We start from the raw sequence: 14,771 nt of genomic DNA, 5'->3' as shown, positions 1-14,771 counted from the left end.
TAAGCTTCTGTTGGTTAAACAATATTACCAGTTTATAATAAAAATGTTATAAATGACATCCTAGGTTAGAACAAATTGGTATTACAATTATGACATGTCAGTGTTAACAAAATATCATTAAAAAATTAAAGGTTCAAAGTGCCTATTTGGCTTAGCATGGCAATACAAACTACCAGCTTTTTGTATACTATTATATTCAGTTCAAGTCAAGTAACCATTTCTCCTTTACAAAATACAATATAACTGTACAATAACTAAAATGGGCCTAAAAATCAAACAATAATGTATTAAATATGACAATGTTTACGCAGAAAGTGATATAAACATTTACATTCAATTTGCTAACAATTTCCTTAATTGCACTACAATATTTCATTCACTGTAAGTCAAGTAAGAATTTCTGCTTACTTTTGCCTGCAAGATTTAATTTGGGGGTATGCTCAGAAACCAGATGGTTTTGTTTTTCAGAAACCATTAAATTCTGATGACATTGAGAGAAGTATTTTTACATTTCCCTCAGTATGTGTAGCATTCATGTAACTAATGGCTAAAGCATTTCTAAAAGACTAGAGGCCGTTCAGACCAACGCAGTGCAACGAACCCAGATAGCACACATACAATGCATCCGGAAAGTATTCACAGCGCTTCATTTTTTCCACATTTTGTTATGTTACAGCCTTATTCCAAAATGGATTAAATTCATTATTTTCCTCAAAATTCTACAAACAATACCCCATAATGACAATGTGAAAGAAGTTTGTTTGAAATCTCTGCAAATTTATTACAAATAAAAAACGAAAAAAATCACATGTACATAAGTATTCACAGCCTTTGCTCAATACTTTGTTGAAGCACCTTTGGCACCAATTACAGCCTCAAGTCTTTTTGAGTATGATGCTACAAGCTTGGCACACCTATTTTTTGGCAATTTCTCCCATTCTTCTTTGCAGGACCTCTCAAGCTCCATCAGGTTGGATGGGGAGCATCGGTGCACAGCCATTTTCAGATCTCTCCAGAGATGTTCAATCGGGTTCAAGTCTGGGCTCTGGCTGGGCCACTCAAGGACATTCACAGAGTTGTCCCAGAGCCACTCCTTTGTTATCTTGGCTGTGTGCTTAGGGTCGTTGTCCTGTTGGAAGATGAACCGTTGCCCCAGTTTGAGGTCCAGAGAGCTCTGGAGCAGGTTTTCATCAAGGATGTCTCTGTACATTGCAGCATTCATATTTCCCTCGATCCTGACTAGTCTCCCAGTTCCTGCTGCTGAAAAACATCCCCACAGCATGATGCTGCCACCACCATGCTTCACTGTAGGGATGGTATTGGCCAGGTGATGAGTGGTGCCTGGTTTCCTCCAGACATGACACTTGCCATTCAGGCCAAAGAGTTCAATCTTTTCTCATGGTCTCCAGGCGGGCTGCCATGTGCCTTTTACTGAGGAGTGGCTTCCGTCTGGCCACTCTACCATACAGGCCTGATTGGTGGAGTGCTGCAGAGATGGTTGTTCTTCTGGAAGGTTCTCCTCTCTCCACAGAGAAATGCTGTAGCTCTGTCAGAGTGACCATCGGGTTCTTGGTCACCTCCCTGACTAAGGCCCTTCTCCCCCGATCGCTCAGTTTGGCCAGGCGGCCAGCTCGAGGAAGAGTCCTGGTGGTTCCAAACTTCTTCCATTTATGGATGATGGAGGCCACTGTGCTTATTGGGACCTTCAATGCTGCAGAAAGTTTTCTGTACCCTTCCCCAGATATGTGCCTTGATACGATCCTGTCTCGGAGGTCTACAGACAATTCCTTGGACTTCATGGCTTGGTTTGTGCTCTGACATGCACTGTTAACTGTGAGACCTTATATAGACAGGTGTGTGCCTTTCCAAATCATGTCCAGTCAACTGAATTTTCCACATGTGGACTCCAATCAAGTTGTAGAAACACCTCAAGGATGATCAGTGGAAACAGGATGCACCTGAGCTCAATTTTGAGTGTCATGGCAAAGGCTGTGAATACTTATGTACATATGATTTTTTTCGTTTTTTATTTTTAATAAATTTGCAAAGATTTCAAACAAACTTTTTTCACGTTGTCATTATGGGGTATTGTTTGTAGAATTTTGAGGAAAATAATGAATTTAATCCATTTTGGAATAAGGCTGTAACATAACAAAATGTGGAAAAAGTGAAGCGCTGTGAATACTTTCCGGATGCACTGTACTTCTCCGAGATGTCTGTTTTAGATCTTTTCATCTGGAAAGCATCTAACACCTGCTAAACATCTTAAAAAGATCAGATTTACAATCAGTTTAAATCATAAACATCTCATTTGCAGAATGTCTTATTTACATCCGAGACATTCTTATTGACATACGTCTTATAGACATATTGCAGATGAGCAAACAACGTAAAAAAGACATCTTCCAGATGTAAACACACTGGGTGTTGTACGTGTGCTATCAGGAAAAAGAATATAACACGGTGTCTAGAGACTCGTTGATGTTCTTTTTAACTTGACAAAAGAACTTAAAAAATAAATTGTGGCCCTCCTGAATGAGACGCCAAAAAACACAGCAATACGTAATGCAATGGTCAAAGACTTCTATTTTGCATGTTTACATACAAAAACAAACGAAAAACAGCATTGGTAGATGCAACAACACGTTTATTAACAAGACACAGCACCAATGGAAGTTTCTCAAAGTTATCTCTCAAAAAGCAGTCTTTTGTTGACTGTAGGTAAATATCCACTTTATCCAATGAACAAATCAGACTGAATAGCCAAATGATTCAGACTTTTTGCTAACCTGTTTGTCCAATTTGCTGATAAGAACCGACTCAATAAAATGATTTATTTGTGAACTGGGCATCACTAGTTCTGATTCTACTCAGCAGACTGAAATGCAGGACATTACGCCAAGATCTCTGATATTACCAGTCAGATAAGTTGAAGCTTTTCACTGTATATTTTTTTTAAAGGGACTCGATTGGACTCAGGGTTAAGTCCGAGTCCACACTTGTTCAAGTTTGAGTCAAGACCGAGTCAAATTGCTCAGGAGTCCATGACAGGACCAAGACCATGAAAATATGGTCTTGGACTTGGATTCGAGAACGAATCCGGTCTCAAGTACTACAACACTGATAATGCAATTTATTAATCTTGGTTAATGTTAATTGTAAAGGGGGTACAAGTTAAAGGAGGAGGCGAGAACTGGCTTAACAATGTAAATAATATTTAATTAAATAAAAAGACACAAAAACACATACAGGACAGCTGCCCATAATTCTCTCTCTCTCTCGAGCTGCCGTCTTCGGTCGTCTTTATCCCTCGCTCACCTCATCAAGCTGATTGGGGTCCGGGCGTCCGTCATTCCGCCCGGCCCCGCCCTCCTCCGCACTACACTCCTCCCTGCGTTGCCTCAGGCCGGGGAGCCCCCGGCATGACGTACATCCCCCCCTCCTCTCCGGGGTGGGGGGCGTGCCTTGTGCCCCGCCTGCCGGCAGGTCATCCCCGCCTTCCTCGACCTGGGAGGAGACAGAAGGGGAAAACAAGCGACAGCGTGAGAGAGAGAGGAGAGAGAGAAAAAGCTTACTCACTGGTTCTCTGATGCGCCGTCACGTGGTCCCCGATCACTCCTATACCCTCTCAGGCGGACAACAACCGCTCCTCCCCGGGCGGACCGGAGTCAAACCTCTGACCCTCAGCGGACAGAACGCCTCTCCGCTTTTCTGGCAGCACGTAGGGACACTCCTCTGTCCCTGGCAGTGACTCCATCGCCACAACCGGGCTGGTCCAATCGCTGTGGGATTCCTCTGTTACCCCCATATCGAGCATTGCATCCAGTTCCTCCTGAACTATTTCCTTTTTGTGTTCGGGCAAGCGATAGGGACAGCTACGTACCACTACTCCCGGTTTGGTCTCGATGTGGTGCTGGATGAGGTTCGTACAACCCAGTAGAGGGGAGAAGTAATCTGCAAATTCTTGTTGCAACTTGGCAACCCCTGCGAGCTGGTACGGTGAGAGGTGGTCTCTGCAAGTGACCGGAGTGTTCTGATTAGGTTTTTTATTCACCTCCGGCCGAGCTCTGCCCTCTCCGGAACTACCATAGCCAACGTCACAGGGACCGCCTCCCTCCACAATTTCAGGAATTTGAGGTGATATATTTGACGTGCGCCCCCTCTATCGGTTCGCTTCACCTCATAATCGAGATCCCCCGCTCGTCGTGTGACCTCAAAGGGTCCTTGCCACTTGGCGAGTAATTTGGAGCTCGATGTGGGGAGTAATACGAGTAACTTATCTCCCGGTGCAAATTCACGCAGCCGAGCTCCCCTGTTATACAGTCGGCTCTGTCGTTCTTGAGCTTGGAGCAAATTCTCCTGTGTTAGTTGCCCCAAGGTGTGGAGTTTTGCTCTAAGATCAAGAACGTACTGGATTTCATTTTTGCTATCTGAAGGTCCCTCCTCCCAAGCTTCGCGGATGCCGTCAAGCACCCCGCGCGAGCGCTGCCCATACAGCAGCTCGAACGGGGAAAACCCTGTGGAGGCTTGCGGGACCTCTCGTACTGCAAATAACAGGGGGTCGAGCCATTTATCCCAATTTCTGGCATCCCCGTGCACGAACTTACGAATCATGTGCTTAAGGGTTTTATTAAATCACTCGACCAGGCCATCTGTTTGTGGATGGTAAACACTGGTGCGGATTGACTTAATGCCCAATAATTCGTACAGCTCGCGTAGTGTCTGTGACATAAAAGTTGTGCCCTGATTGGTAAGGATTTCTTTCGGAATCCCCACCCAGGAGATTATTTTGAAGAGTGCCTCCGCAACACTGCATGCTGAGATATTGCGCAAAGGCACTGCTTCCGGATATGGCATTGCATAATCCACTAGGACTAATACAAAGTGATGTCCGCGTGCTGTCCTCTCTAATGGCCCGACGAGGTCTATGACAATTCTCTCGAAGGGGACCTCGATCAGTGGAAGGGGGCGCAATGGCACTTTTGGGGTGGCCGGTGGATTCACCAGCTGACATTCACGGCATGCCGCACACCATCTGCGGACATTGCCGCCAATGCCCGGCCAATAAAAACGGGCTATTAAGCGGTTCAGTGTCTTTCTTTCCCCTAGGTGACCTGCTATCGGATTATAGTGAGCCTCCTGGAACACCATTTCCTGGCGGCTCCGTGGTATTAAGAGCTGGGTTGTATCTTCCTTTGTTTGAGCATCCTGCGTCACTCTATACAACCACTCATTTATAATAGAAAAATAGGGATATGAAAGTGCGAAGCTCGGTCGGAGTTGTTGACCATCAACCGCTCTCACTTTGTCGAAGACGTGCTTGAGGGTTTTGTCTCGCAACTGCTCCAAAGGGAAATCCCCTTCTGGAAATCCCCTGAGGATGGGAAGGGCCGTAGCCTCTCCCCCCCACGTCATCTTGACGTGGATCTGACGAAGACGGCCCCGGCTCTGCCTCCCCCGCCAGAGCATCACACACTTCACATCCCACTGCATTTACGCAGGACCCATCCGCACATATTCCCTTTAATACATTCTGAAATTCAGGCCAATTAGTCCCCAGAATCAGTGGATGGGTGAGGCAGGAACTAACCACGGCCTCCACTCTATGTTTTGTTCCTCAAAATTTAATTGCAAGGGTCACCACAGGGTATTTGTGAATATCCCCATGCACACACTTCACCCTCACTGTTTTAGCTGTGCCCAGTGCCTCATGTTGAACCAAACGTTGGTGGATAGTGGTTTAATTACAACCTGTGTCCACCAAAACTTGGTGAGTACCCCCCTTGATTCTTACCGGTATCCGGTATGCTCCGGCTCGGTCGGGGCAGCCTGCGGGGCGTCTGGGATCTGGACCACCATCCCCAGCTCCATCACGGGGCATTGATCCCGGAAGTGTCCAGGATCCCCGCAACTCCAGCAGGCCGGCCCAGATGCCATGCCCACACCTGTGTCGGCGGACACTTCCACCTGAGGGGGAGAGTGGTGGGGCACTGTAGAGGCAGGGGTGTGTGCCCACCACCTCGCTCGGGGAACTGGCCGTGGTGGCGGAGCTCCTCGCCTCCGCAGGGTAGGAACGGGCTCTGGAGAGAGAGCAGAGTGAGGGGGAGGGGGGAACACACAGGGGGAGGGGGAAGAGAGAGAGAGAGAGAAGAGGGCTCTTCTGCCCTTGAGTACGCTGCCATATGGTCCTCCGCCATTCGGACTCCTTCCTCCAGTGATGCCGGACGGTGGCACTGGACCCACTCCGCCGTTCCCTTTGGCAGTCGAAGGAGCACTGTTCCAGCACCACTTGGTCGACCACTCCCTCGACGTCACGAGTCCTTGCCAGCAGCCACTTCCGGCATGCGTCTCGGAGCTGTTGGGAGAACACAAATGGGCGGCCGGTCTGGCGGTACTGCTCTGGACTGCGGCCAACCCGTTGCAGAATAGTCTTCTTTAGATCTTCATAAGCCAGGAGGTTAGCCGCCGGCAGTTGTTGCGCCGCAAGCTGGGCTTCCCCGGAGAGCAACAGAAGGAGTCTGGCTGCCCACTGGTCACGTGGCCAGCCCCAGATCTCCGCGGTTCGCTCAAAGAGATCGAGGAAGGCCTCTGGGTCATCTTCCGCCCCCATCTTTTAGAGTGTGGGTGGGGGCAGGGGGCTGTGGCTGTCCGGGGTCACGGCCGGGGCTCTCTCCTGGCTGTGGAGGCTCCGGATCGCGTGCCGGTCCTCTGCTTGAGCTCGCAGAATCTCAAAGAACCGGCGGTCTTGTTCTTGGCGCAGCTCAAGCAGGGTTTGTTGGTGAGATTGATGCAGGCCGGCAAGGGACTGGAGGACTTCGGCCAACTGGGTGGAGGGCTCCATGGGGCGTACTTCCAACTACGGATCCCGGGTTTCGGCACCAATGTAAAGGTGGTACAAGTTAATGGAGGAGGCGAGAACCGGCTTAACAATGTAAATAATATTTAATTCAATAAAAAGACACACAAACACATACAGGGCAGCTGCCCATAATTCTCTCTCAAGAGAGCTGCCGTTTTCAGTCGCCTATATCCCTCGCTCACCTCATCGGGCTGATTGGGGTCCGGGCGTCCGTCATTCAGCCCGGCCCCGCCCTCCTCCACGCTACACTAATTTATAAATGAACTAATGTTCATTGTTAGATCATGTTAGTTCATAATGCAATAACAGATGTTAACATATACAACTTTTAATGTTAAAAAATGTATTAGTATGTGTAGAAATTAACAATAACCAAGATAAATAAATAATAAATGTTGTACAAGTATTGTTTATTGTTATTTTATGTTAAAAATTGCATTAAAGTTAACATATACATTCTTATTTATTCTGTTAAATTCCGTTGTTTAAATATTAATATTATTATTATTGTTGTTGTTATGTAATTATATATAACATTTTTATTGCCATTCCATTTTCAAGTATGAGAAGATTTTAGTCATGATCAAATCTGAGTCTGGGTTCAGGGTGGACCTCTACATCAAATGCAAGTTGCCTCAGCCGGTACTTACTCACACACTGGTTGGCTGAATCAGCAGTGGCCCGAGCCCATGGGCGGTCCTGGTAGAATGGGGCGCAGTGCTGACAGTCGACGCCTGCAGTATGGTGCTCACAAGCACAAACAAAACGGCCCTCCTCATTAGTCAGGCACTCACTGGCATGCCCGTTACACTTGCACCTTCAAGAGAGTTGAGAGCACATTATTCGCATTCCTACTTTTAAGGCTCATGTTGTTGTTTTTTGACATCTGCAAACTTCCAAACTGTAAAATCCCTTTGTTCTGAATTGAATCTTTGTGTATCTACCAAGGTTTATCAAGTGTAAGCTCAGGATGAGGCATACTACGATGAGAGTTACAAATGAGCCATATGGTTAAATTTTAAACCAAGTTAAACCAAAGCAAATTTAAAAAATGTTACAGGGACCTTAAAACAGAATATGAAATGTCAAAATATATTATTACTGTCAGAAATACAAAGTAGAGGTGAATTCTGATAAATTACCCATGCACTGACCGCAGTGCAGACATCACATTTGTTATTGTATGTTTAAGTTTCTTTTTAATGTTTGGGACTTAGCAAGTGTTGTGTGCGTATTCTCGGCTACGCTTACAGATATTCACTTTCATCAGATGTAAAAATATAAAATAAATAAGACATGCAAACCCTTATACAAGTGCACAGACACACACAGATGGTGACAAATGGTGACAAACATCTGTGCACACACAAATACACACACAGCCTCCTTTCCATATCCTGTTTATACTACAAATACACTAGCTGTAAACAACATTGTTCCTGCAGCAGACATATCATCTGCTCTTTTTTCTTTCTTTATGTTACTTAAAGGGATAGTTCACACAAAAATGAAAATTCTCTCATCATTTACTCACCCTCATGCCATAAAAGTATTCCATAAGACTTCAGAAGCAATATGGTGTGGGTGAAAAACAGATCAATATTTAAGCCCTTTTTTACTGCAGATCTCCACTTTCACTTTCCGATGTGAAAGTGAAACTAATCAGGCGCCACATGTGACTTTCAAATGTGAAAGGGAAGATTTATAGTAAAACTATCCCTTTAAGCCCATTTTCTCTGGATATTTAGAACTCTTTCTCTTTAAATTTTCCTATTCATCACTCACTCTTTTTGTTATCTATATAAATCTGCATGGAACACACTGGTGGCATCTTAAATATGTGCAATATATTTCCATGGTTGTGTTTTTTACCTGCCCCCCACAGAGAAGTCAGATATGGCATAAAAATACGAGCGGAGCACTTTGGCATCTTTGAAGAATTCATCCCCAAATGTGTTCAGTCTGTCCAGAGAGATGAGGATATCTGTAGCTGTCACCCAGTCCTGCAGAATGACAGAGAGAGGGAAAGAAAGTCTGGCGTGAGAGAGAGAGTGCACGTGCTATGAAAAACTCTGGTCTGTCTCTTCTAGATTTATGCAGTCTATTCATTCAAAATCTGAAAAACAAACATAGCGTTGGAATCATGTCCATCAGTTATCTCTCATATTCTCTCTCAAATCTGATTTGAAAAACCAAAGCACTTTCCAAAGAAATAGGGTCTGAAACTAAAATTAAGTTAAAAAAATAATAATTACCAAGTGATCAGTGCAAAGGAGAAGATGCTCAACCTCAGGAGATCAAACTAAATATTATAGGAGCTGTTTTATTTAACATTTCCTTTAAATGAGGTTTACAATATTTGCTGCCCTTTTACAAAAATTTTATCAAATAAACACCAAAATTAATAATAATAAAAAAAGGCTGCAGATTATGCCTAAATTAAGATCAGTATAGGGGCTAGCTAGGGTACCCTATACGTGGAAACTGCCATATTACACCATAATACCTGTACTGTTCCTTCTTTTTTTCAATGATGATGTTTACAAAGATAACTATTTTTATAGTCTGTGTGTCTGCTTGTGCTTGTGTTCTGCTGGTAAGATCACAAAGTGCAACAAAAGGTAAAGGGTCTAAAACTAACAGCACTATTACTGTTAAATAATACAAATTAGTATAATTACATAGCACAAAAATATGAACAAACAAACACATACCAGTACTGCTTTAAACTCTGAACCTAAAAACAGGCAAAATATATGAACCTTCAAATTTGAACAAAATATGTGAACCTTCATGGAAAATAAGCAAAGCAGAACCATACTTCTTTTAAAGATTGTCTTGAAGTGCACTTTAAGAAAAAAAAGTAAGGACTTCTTTATGTATGTATGCGCTTATGTAAGACAACAAAAAAGAAAGAGTGAGATGAGTAGTGTTGGTAGTCCACTACAAATTACTAATTATTTCTATAAAATTGTAATCAGATTACTTTATGAATTACTTCATTGAAAAAGTAATCACATTAATAATTACTTTACTTTTAAGTTACTTTTTAAACACTTTTCCACTCAACAAATTCAAAATAATGTCTATATTTCTTTCTTGTTCATTGTTACACACAAGTCATACACTCACCACCTCACATTTATCCTTCACGATGACTCGTTATGGGGCTATAATTCATGTATTCTACATAAATAATATATATTAGAAGTAAGCATAACCCTATAATGTACTTAAAAGTAAATAAATTATTTGAAAGTCAGTAATTGTAATCTGATTACAAGAATTTAAAATGTAATGCATTACACTACTTTTTTTGACAAAAAAGTAATTAGAGTAAATCATTACTTTGTAATTGGATTACACTCAACACTGGAGATGAGTAAACAGAAATGGATCTGTCCTCATTTTACAATATGTGTACAGTATCTGCGCAGCTTTGCCTAAAAAAAAAAAAAAAATTATTTACCCTCGTTCAAGTCTGGTCAAGTACAGTGTGTGTGTGTGAAAGGAATAGAGTTTGGTCATCCTTATCAGTAGCTAGCCTGTTGACCCATGTTCTGTCCGTGTTAATGGGTTTTGAGCACGGTGTGAGAATCTGGCTTGAGGAGGTGAGCACACACATCTTTAATTCTGGAAAACGAGGGAATACGATAAAAGAAAGGGTAGAATTGGCCAATAAAACCCTGGAAGCACATCCAAATCTCCTCTCGGAGGGATGGTAACTCTTTTCAGAACAACTAAGTAAACACGACAGAGAAACAAATAACCCCTCCATGTGTCTTTGTCTCTTTGACAATGCTCCTCTGACTTTGCTTTTGCTTTTATTATATATGTTCCTCTGTTCTTCTGCTTCCACTTCTCTTTGTGTACAATATTCTTTATCTTCTCCCTAGCCTCTCTCTCTTCTTTCCCACATCTAAAGCTCTGCAACTTTCCTATTGCATACTAGTTGTCAACTTTCTCTTCTTTCACCACCTTCTCTCAGTATGGACTTACTGTATGTTCTTTTGTGCATTAATTGCATCCCTGTTGAATGTCTGGCATATTTCTATGACAGTGATAAGCTCCTTTTATACACATGGAAAATGTGGTTCTCATCAGTACTTGGATTTACGCTCCATTAAATTATATAGAATGTAGTACTATTAATCATTTTCATCTACTGACACACAAATCATGGCTAGTAGTCTATTAACAGTGATTGTATCGGAACGCACTTCACTTCTACCAATCGATTTTGATTTTGAAAATTTTTATTCATTTATTAAAACACGAAAACATTAAACCAAAAATATTTCTAAATTCAAATTACACTTCAAACGATACTAAATTCTAAATAATGAAGTGGTAAAAAAAAAAAAAAAAAAAAAAATCAAACCAAACCCAAGCATTCTACTCTCTCCGACCACTTTTGCAGTGACTTAAAAATCACTCCACCACTACAAGTAGAAAAATAACAATACAAATTAGATCATAAATAAAATTGCAAATATAAACATAATAATACTAATTGAAATATAAACCATGACCTAAAGAGAGTTTAACACAACATTGATCGTCATGGACATAATTTGATGTTCCACTATATTTTCAGAGTTTGGACATGAACTTTATTACCAACTGCTGGTGGAATCTCCAAACTGCAAATGTAGAAACGTCATGGTTACTGGTGTAACCTCCGTTCCCTGATGGAGGGAACGAGACGTTGTGTCGATGTAGTGACACTAGGGGTCACTCTTGGGAGCCCGAGACACCTCTGGTCTTTGATAAAAGGCCAATGAAAATTGGCGAGTGGTATTTGCATGCCACTCCCCCGGACATACGGGTATAAAAGGAGCTGGTATGTAACCACTCATTCAGGTTTTATGCTGAGGAGCTGATATAAGGTCCGGCCATTTCAGCAGGTAGTTCAGCGTTGTGGCAGGAGGGACACAACGTCTCGTTCCCTCCATCAGGGAACAGAGGTTACACCAGTAACCATGACGTTCCCTATCTGTCACTCACTCGACGTTGTGTCGATGTAATGACACTAGGGGTCCCTTATACGAAACGCCACAACTGGCTGAACTGTGTTACGTGAACTGGCGGTGTGTGGTGGGCAGACTGCTGTGTGCCTCATAGCCAGTGCACCAGGTCGACACGTAACCTCCCCCAACATAGTTATGAGTGTCGAACGGCCCTTTTTGGGGACAAGTCGACTACCCAAAGATAGAGACAGGCTTAACCCAGTCATGGCCTCTTTTCCCCTTCCCTTTTTCCACTCACTAAAAAAGAAGGGGAATTATCCGACTGGGCCGCCAGGTCTAGTTGGGGGGTGTCCCTCCCAAGGGGAAGACACTGCGGAGGCCACACCTTGCCCAAAAAGAGGGGGAGATATTTAAGTGGAAGAATACGTCACACAGTCTTTACAACCATGTGGAGAGCCTTCAAGGTAGATCCTGCCCAATGGGGGAGGAGTTACTACAAACATGGAGACTGGGGCAGAGGGGATCTGCCCAAGGAAGACACAGTTTGCCAGCAGGGAAACGAACTAGCGGAAGATATAGATTGCATGTGGTTAGGCTTACAGGGAACCGCCACATGTGGAGCACCTACCCCAGAACAGGGCTCTTAGTTAGCGCGTGTACTGGGCTGGCAGCGAGTCTCTCCGAAGACTCGACTGCCACAGGGCTCAGAGGAAGTCAACCAGGGAACAAAGTTTGTGAACTCTACTGGGAATTAATGGCGCACGTCTTCAGCTCCAAGGGAGATGGAAGGTGCTATGTGCAAGTGATACACCCGGCTAGCTATCCCGGGCTTATCCTCTTGTGTTGCATGCCACTACCAGGGATGAAACCGGTTCCACCTGGAGGTTGTAGAACCTTGCACAGGTGTTGGGTGTTGCCCAGCCTGCTGCTCTGCAAATGTCTGTTAGAGAGGCAACCCTGGCCAGGGCCCAGGGAGCCGCTACACCCCTGGTAGAATGGGCTGGTAGCCCTACTGGGGGCGGCATGTCCTAGGCGACATATGCCATAGTTATGGTGTCAATGAGCCAGTGGGCGATCCTCTGCTTGGAGACAGCACTTCCTTTCCGCTGTGCACCAAAGCAGACAAAGAGCTGCACAGAGATTCTAAAGCTCTGCGTGCAATCCAAATAGATGCGTAAAGCGTGCACCGGACACAGCGACGACAGGGCTGGGTCTGCCTCCTCCTGGGGCAGCGCTTGCAGGTTCACCACCTGGTCCATAAAGGGGTGGTGGGAACCTTGGGCACATAGCCCGGTCAGGGTCTCAGGATCATGTGAGAGTAATCTGGACCGAAATCCAGGCACGTTTCACTGACAGAGAACGTTTGCAGGTCACCTACCCTCTTGATGGAAGTGAGCGCAGTCAAGAGGGCAGTCTTCAAGGAGAGTGCCTTAAGCTCGGCTGACTGCAAAGGCTCAAAGGGGGCTCTCTGTAGACCTTGAAGAACTACAGAGAGGTCCGATGAGGGAACGAGGCGCGGTCTGGAGGGATTCAGCCTCCTGGCACCTCTTAGGAACCTGATGATCAGGTTGTGCTTCCCTAAGGACTTACCGTCGACTGCGTCGTGGTGTGCTGCTATGGCGGCAATGTACACCTTCAAGGTGGAAGGGGACAGCCTCCCTTCCAACCTCTCCTGCAGGAAGGAAAGCACTGATCTGACTGCGCATCTCTGGGGGTCTTCCCGATGGGAAGAACACCACTTAGCGAACAAACACCTCTTAAAGGCATACAGGCGCCTCGTAGAGGGGGCCCTAGCCTGAGTGATCGTGTCCACCACCGCAGATGGTAGACCGCTTAGGTCTTCCACGTCCCGTCCAGGGGCCAGACATGGAGATTCCAGAGGTCTGGGCACGGGTGCCAGATGGTGCCCCGTCCCTGAGAAAGAAGGTCCTTCCTCAGGGGAATTCACCAGGGGGGAGCTGTCGCGAGGAGTGTGAGGTCTGAGCACCACGTCTGGGCGGGCCAGTAGGGTGCTACCAGGACGACCTGCTCCTCGTCCTCCCTGACCTTGCACAGGGTCTGTGCAAGCAGGCTGACTGGGGGAAACACATATTTGCACATGCCAGGGGGCCAGCTGTTTGCCAGTGCATCTATGCCGAGGGGGGCCTCGGTCAGGGCATACCAGAGCGGGCAGTGGGGAGGATTATTGGGAGGCGAACAGGTGCATCTGTGCCTGTCGAATCGACTCCAAATCAGCTGGACCACCTGAGGGTGGAGTCTCCACTCTCCCCTGAGGGTAACCTGTCATGACAGCGCGTCCGCTGTAGTGCTGACTCCAGAGGAGGAGACGGCGGGCGAGTTGTGACATAGAACAAGAGCGCAAACTGCCTTGGCGGTTGACATATGCTACCATTGTCATGTTGTCTGTCTGAACTAACACGTGCTTGCCCTGGATCAATGGCTGAAACCTCCGCAGGGCGAGCAGAATTGCCAACAACTCAAGGCAGTTGATGTGCCAATGCAGTCTCGGACCCGTCCAGAGGCCGGCGGCTGCGTGCCCATTGCAAACAGTGCCCCAGCCCATTTTGGAGGTGACTGTTGTGACAACGACGCGCCTGGAGACCAGTTCTAGAGGAACACCTGCCCGTAGAAACGAGAGGTCGGTCCAAGGGCTGAAAAGACAGTGACAAACCGGGGTGATGACTTGAGTCATGCATATGCATCAACCCGAGCGGGGTGGCCACCGCCGAGGATGCCATATGCCCCAGGAGCCTCTGAAAAAGTTTCAGTAGAACCACTGTTTTCTGTTTGAATGCCTTCAAACAGGCCAGCACCGACTAGGTGCGCTCGTTCGTAAGGTGCGCCGTCAAGGAAACTGAGTCCAACTCCAAACCAAGAAAAGAGATGCTCTGAACCGGGAGGAGCTTGCTCTTTTCCTAGTTGACCCAAAGCCCTAGTCGGCT

The 14,771-nt window shown here is 45.5% G+C and overlaps 1 protein-coding gene across 1 annotated transcript in view; it reads right to left on the bottom strand.

Annotated features, from left to right (window-relative positions):
• LOC127419089 (laminin subunit gamma-3-like) overlaps positions 1-14,771 on the bottom strand; it is a 149,324-nt gene that overhangs the window by 85,760 nt on the left and 48,793 nt on the right. Inside the window, exons 3-4 of the mRNA XM_051660190.1 lie at positions 8,732-8,862; positions 7,510-7,676 (exon numbers count right to left, since the gene is read on the bottom strand). Of these exons, the coding sequence (XP_051516150.1) occupies positions 7,510-7,676; positions 8,732-8,862 (298 nt within the window). The remainder of the gene's footprint in view (positions 1-7,509; positions 7,677-8,731; positions 8,863-14,771) is intronic.

This window comes from Myxocyprinus asiaticus, chromosome 3 (genome assembly GCF_019703515.2).
Source record: "Myxocyprinus asiaticus isolate MX2 ecotype Aquarium Trade chromosome 3, UBuf_Myxa_2, whole genome shotgun sequence".
Classification (NCBI taxonomy): Eukaryota; Metazoa; Chordata; class Actinopteri; order Cypriniformes; family Catostomidae; genus Myxocyprinus; species Myxocyprinus asiaticus.
Note: the sequence above shows the minus strand (reverse complement) of the source record. Positions and strands in the feature narration are given on the sequence as shown.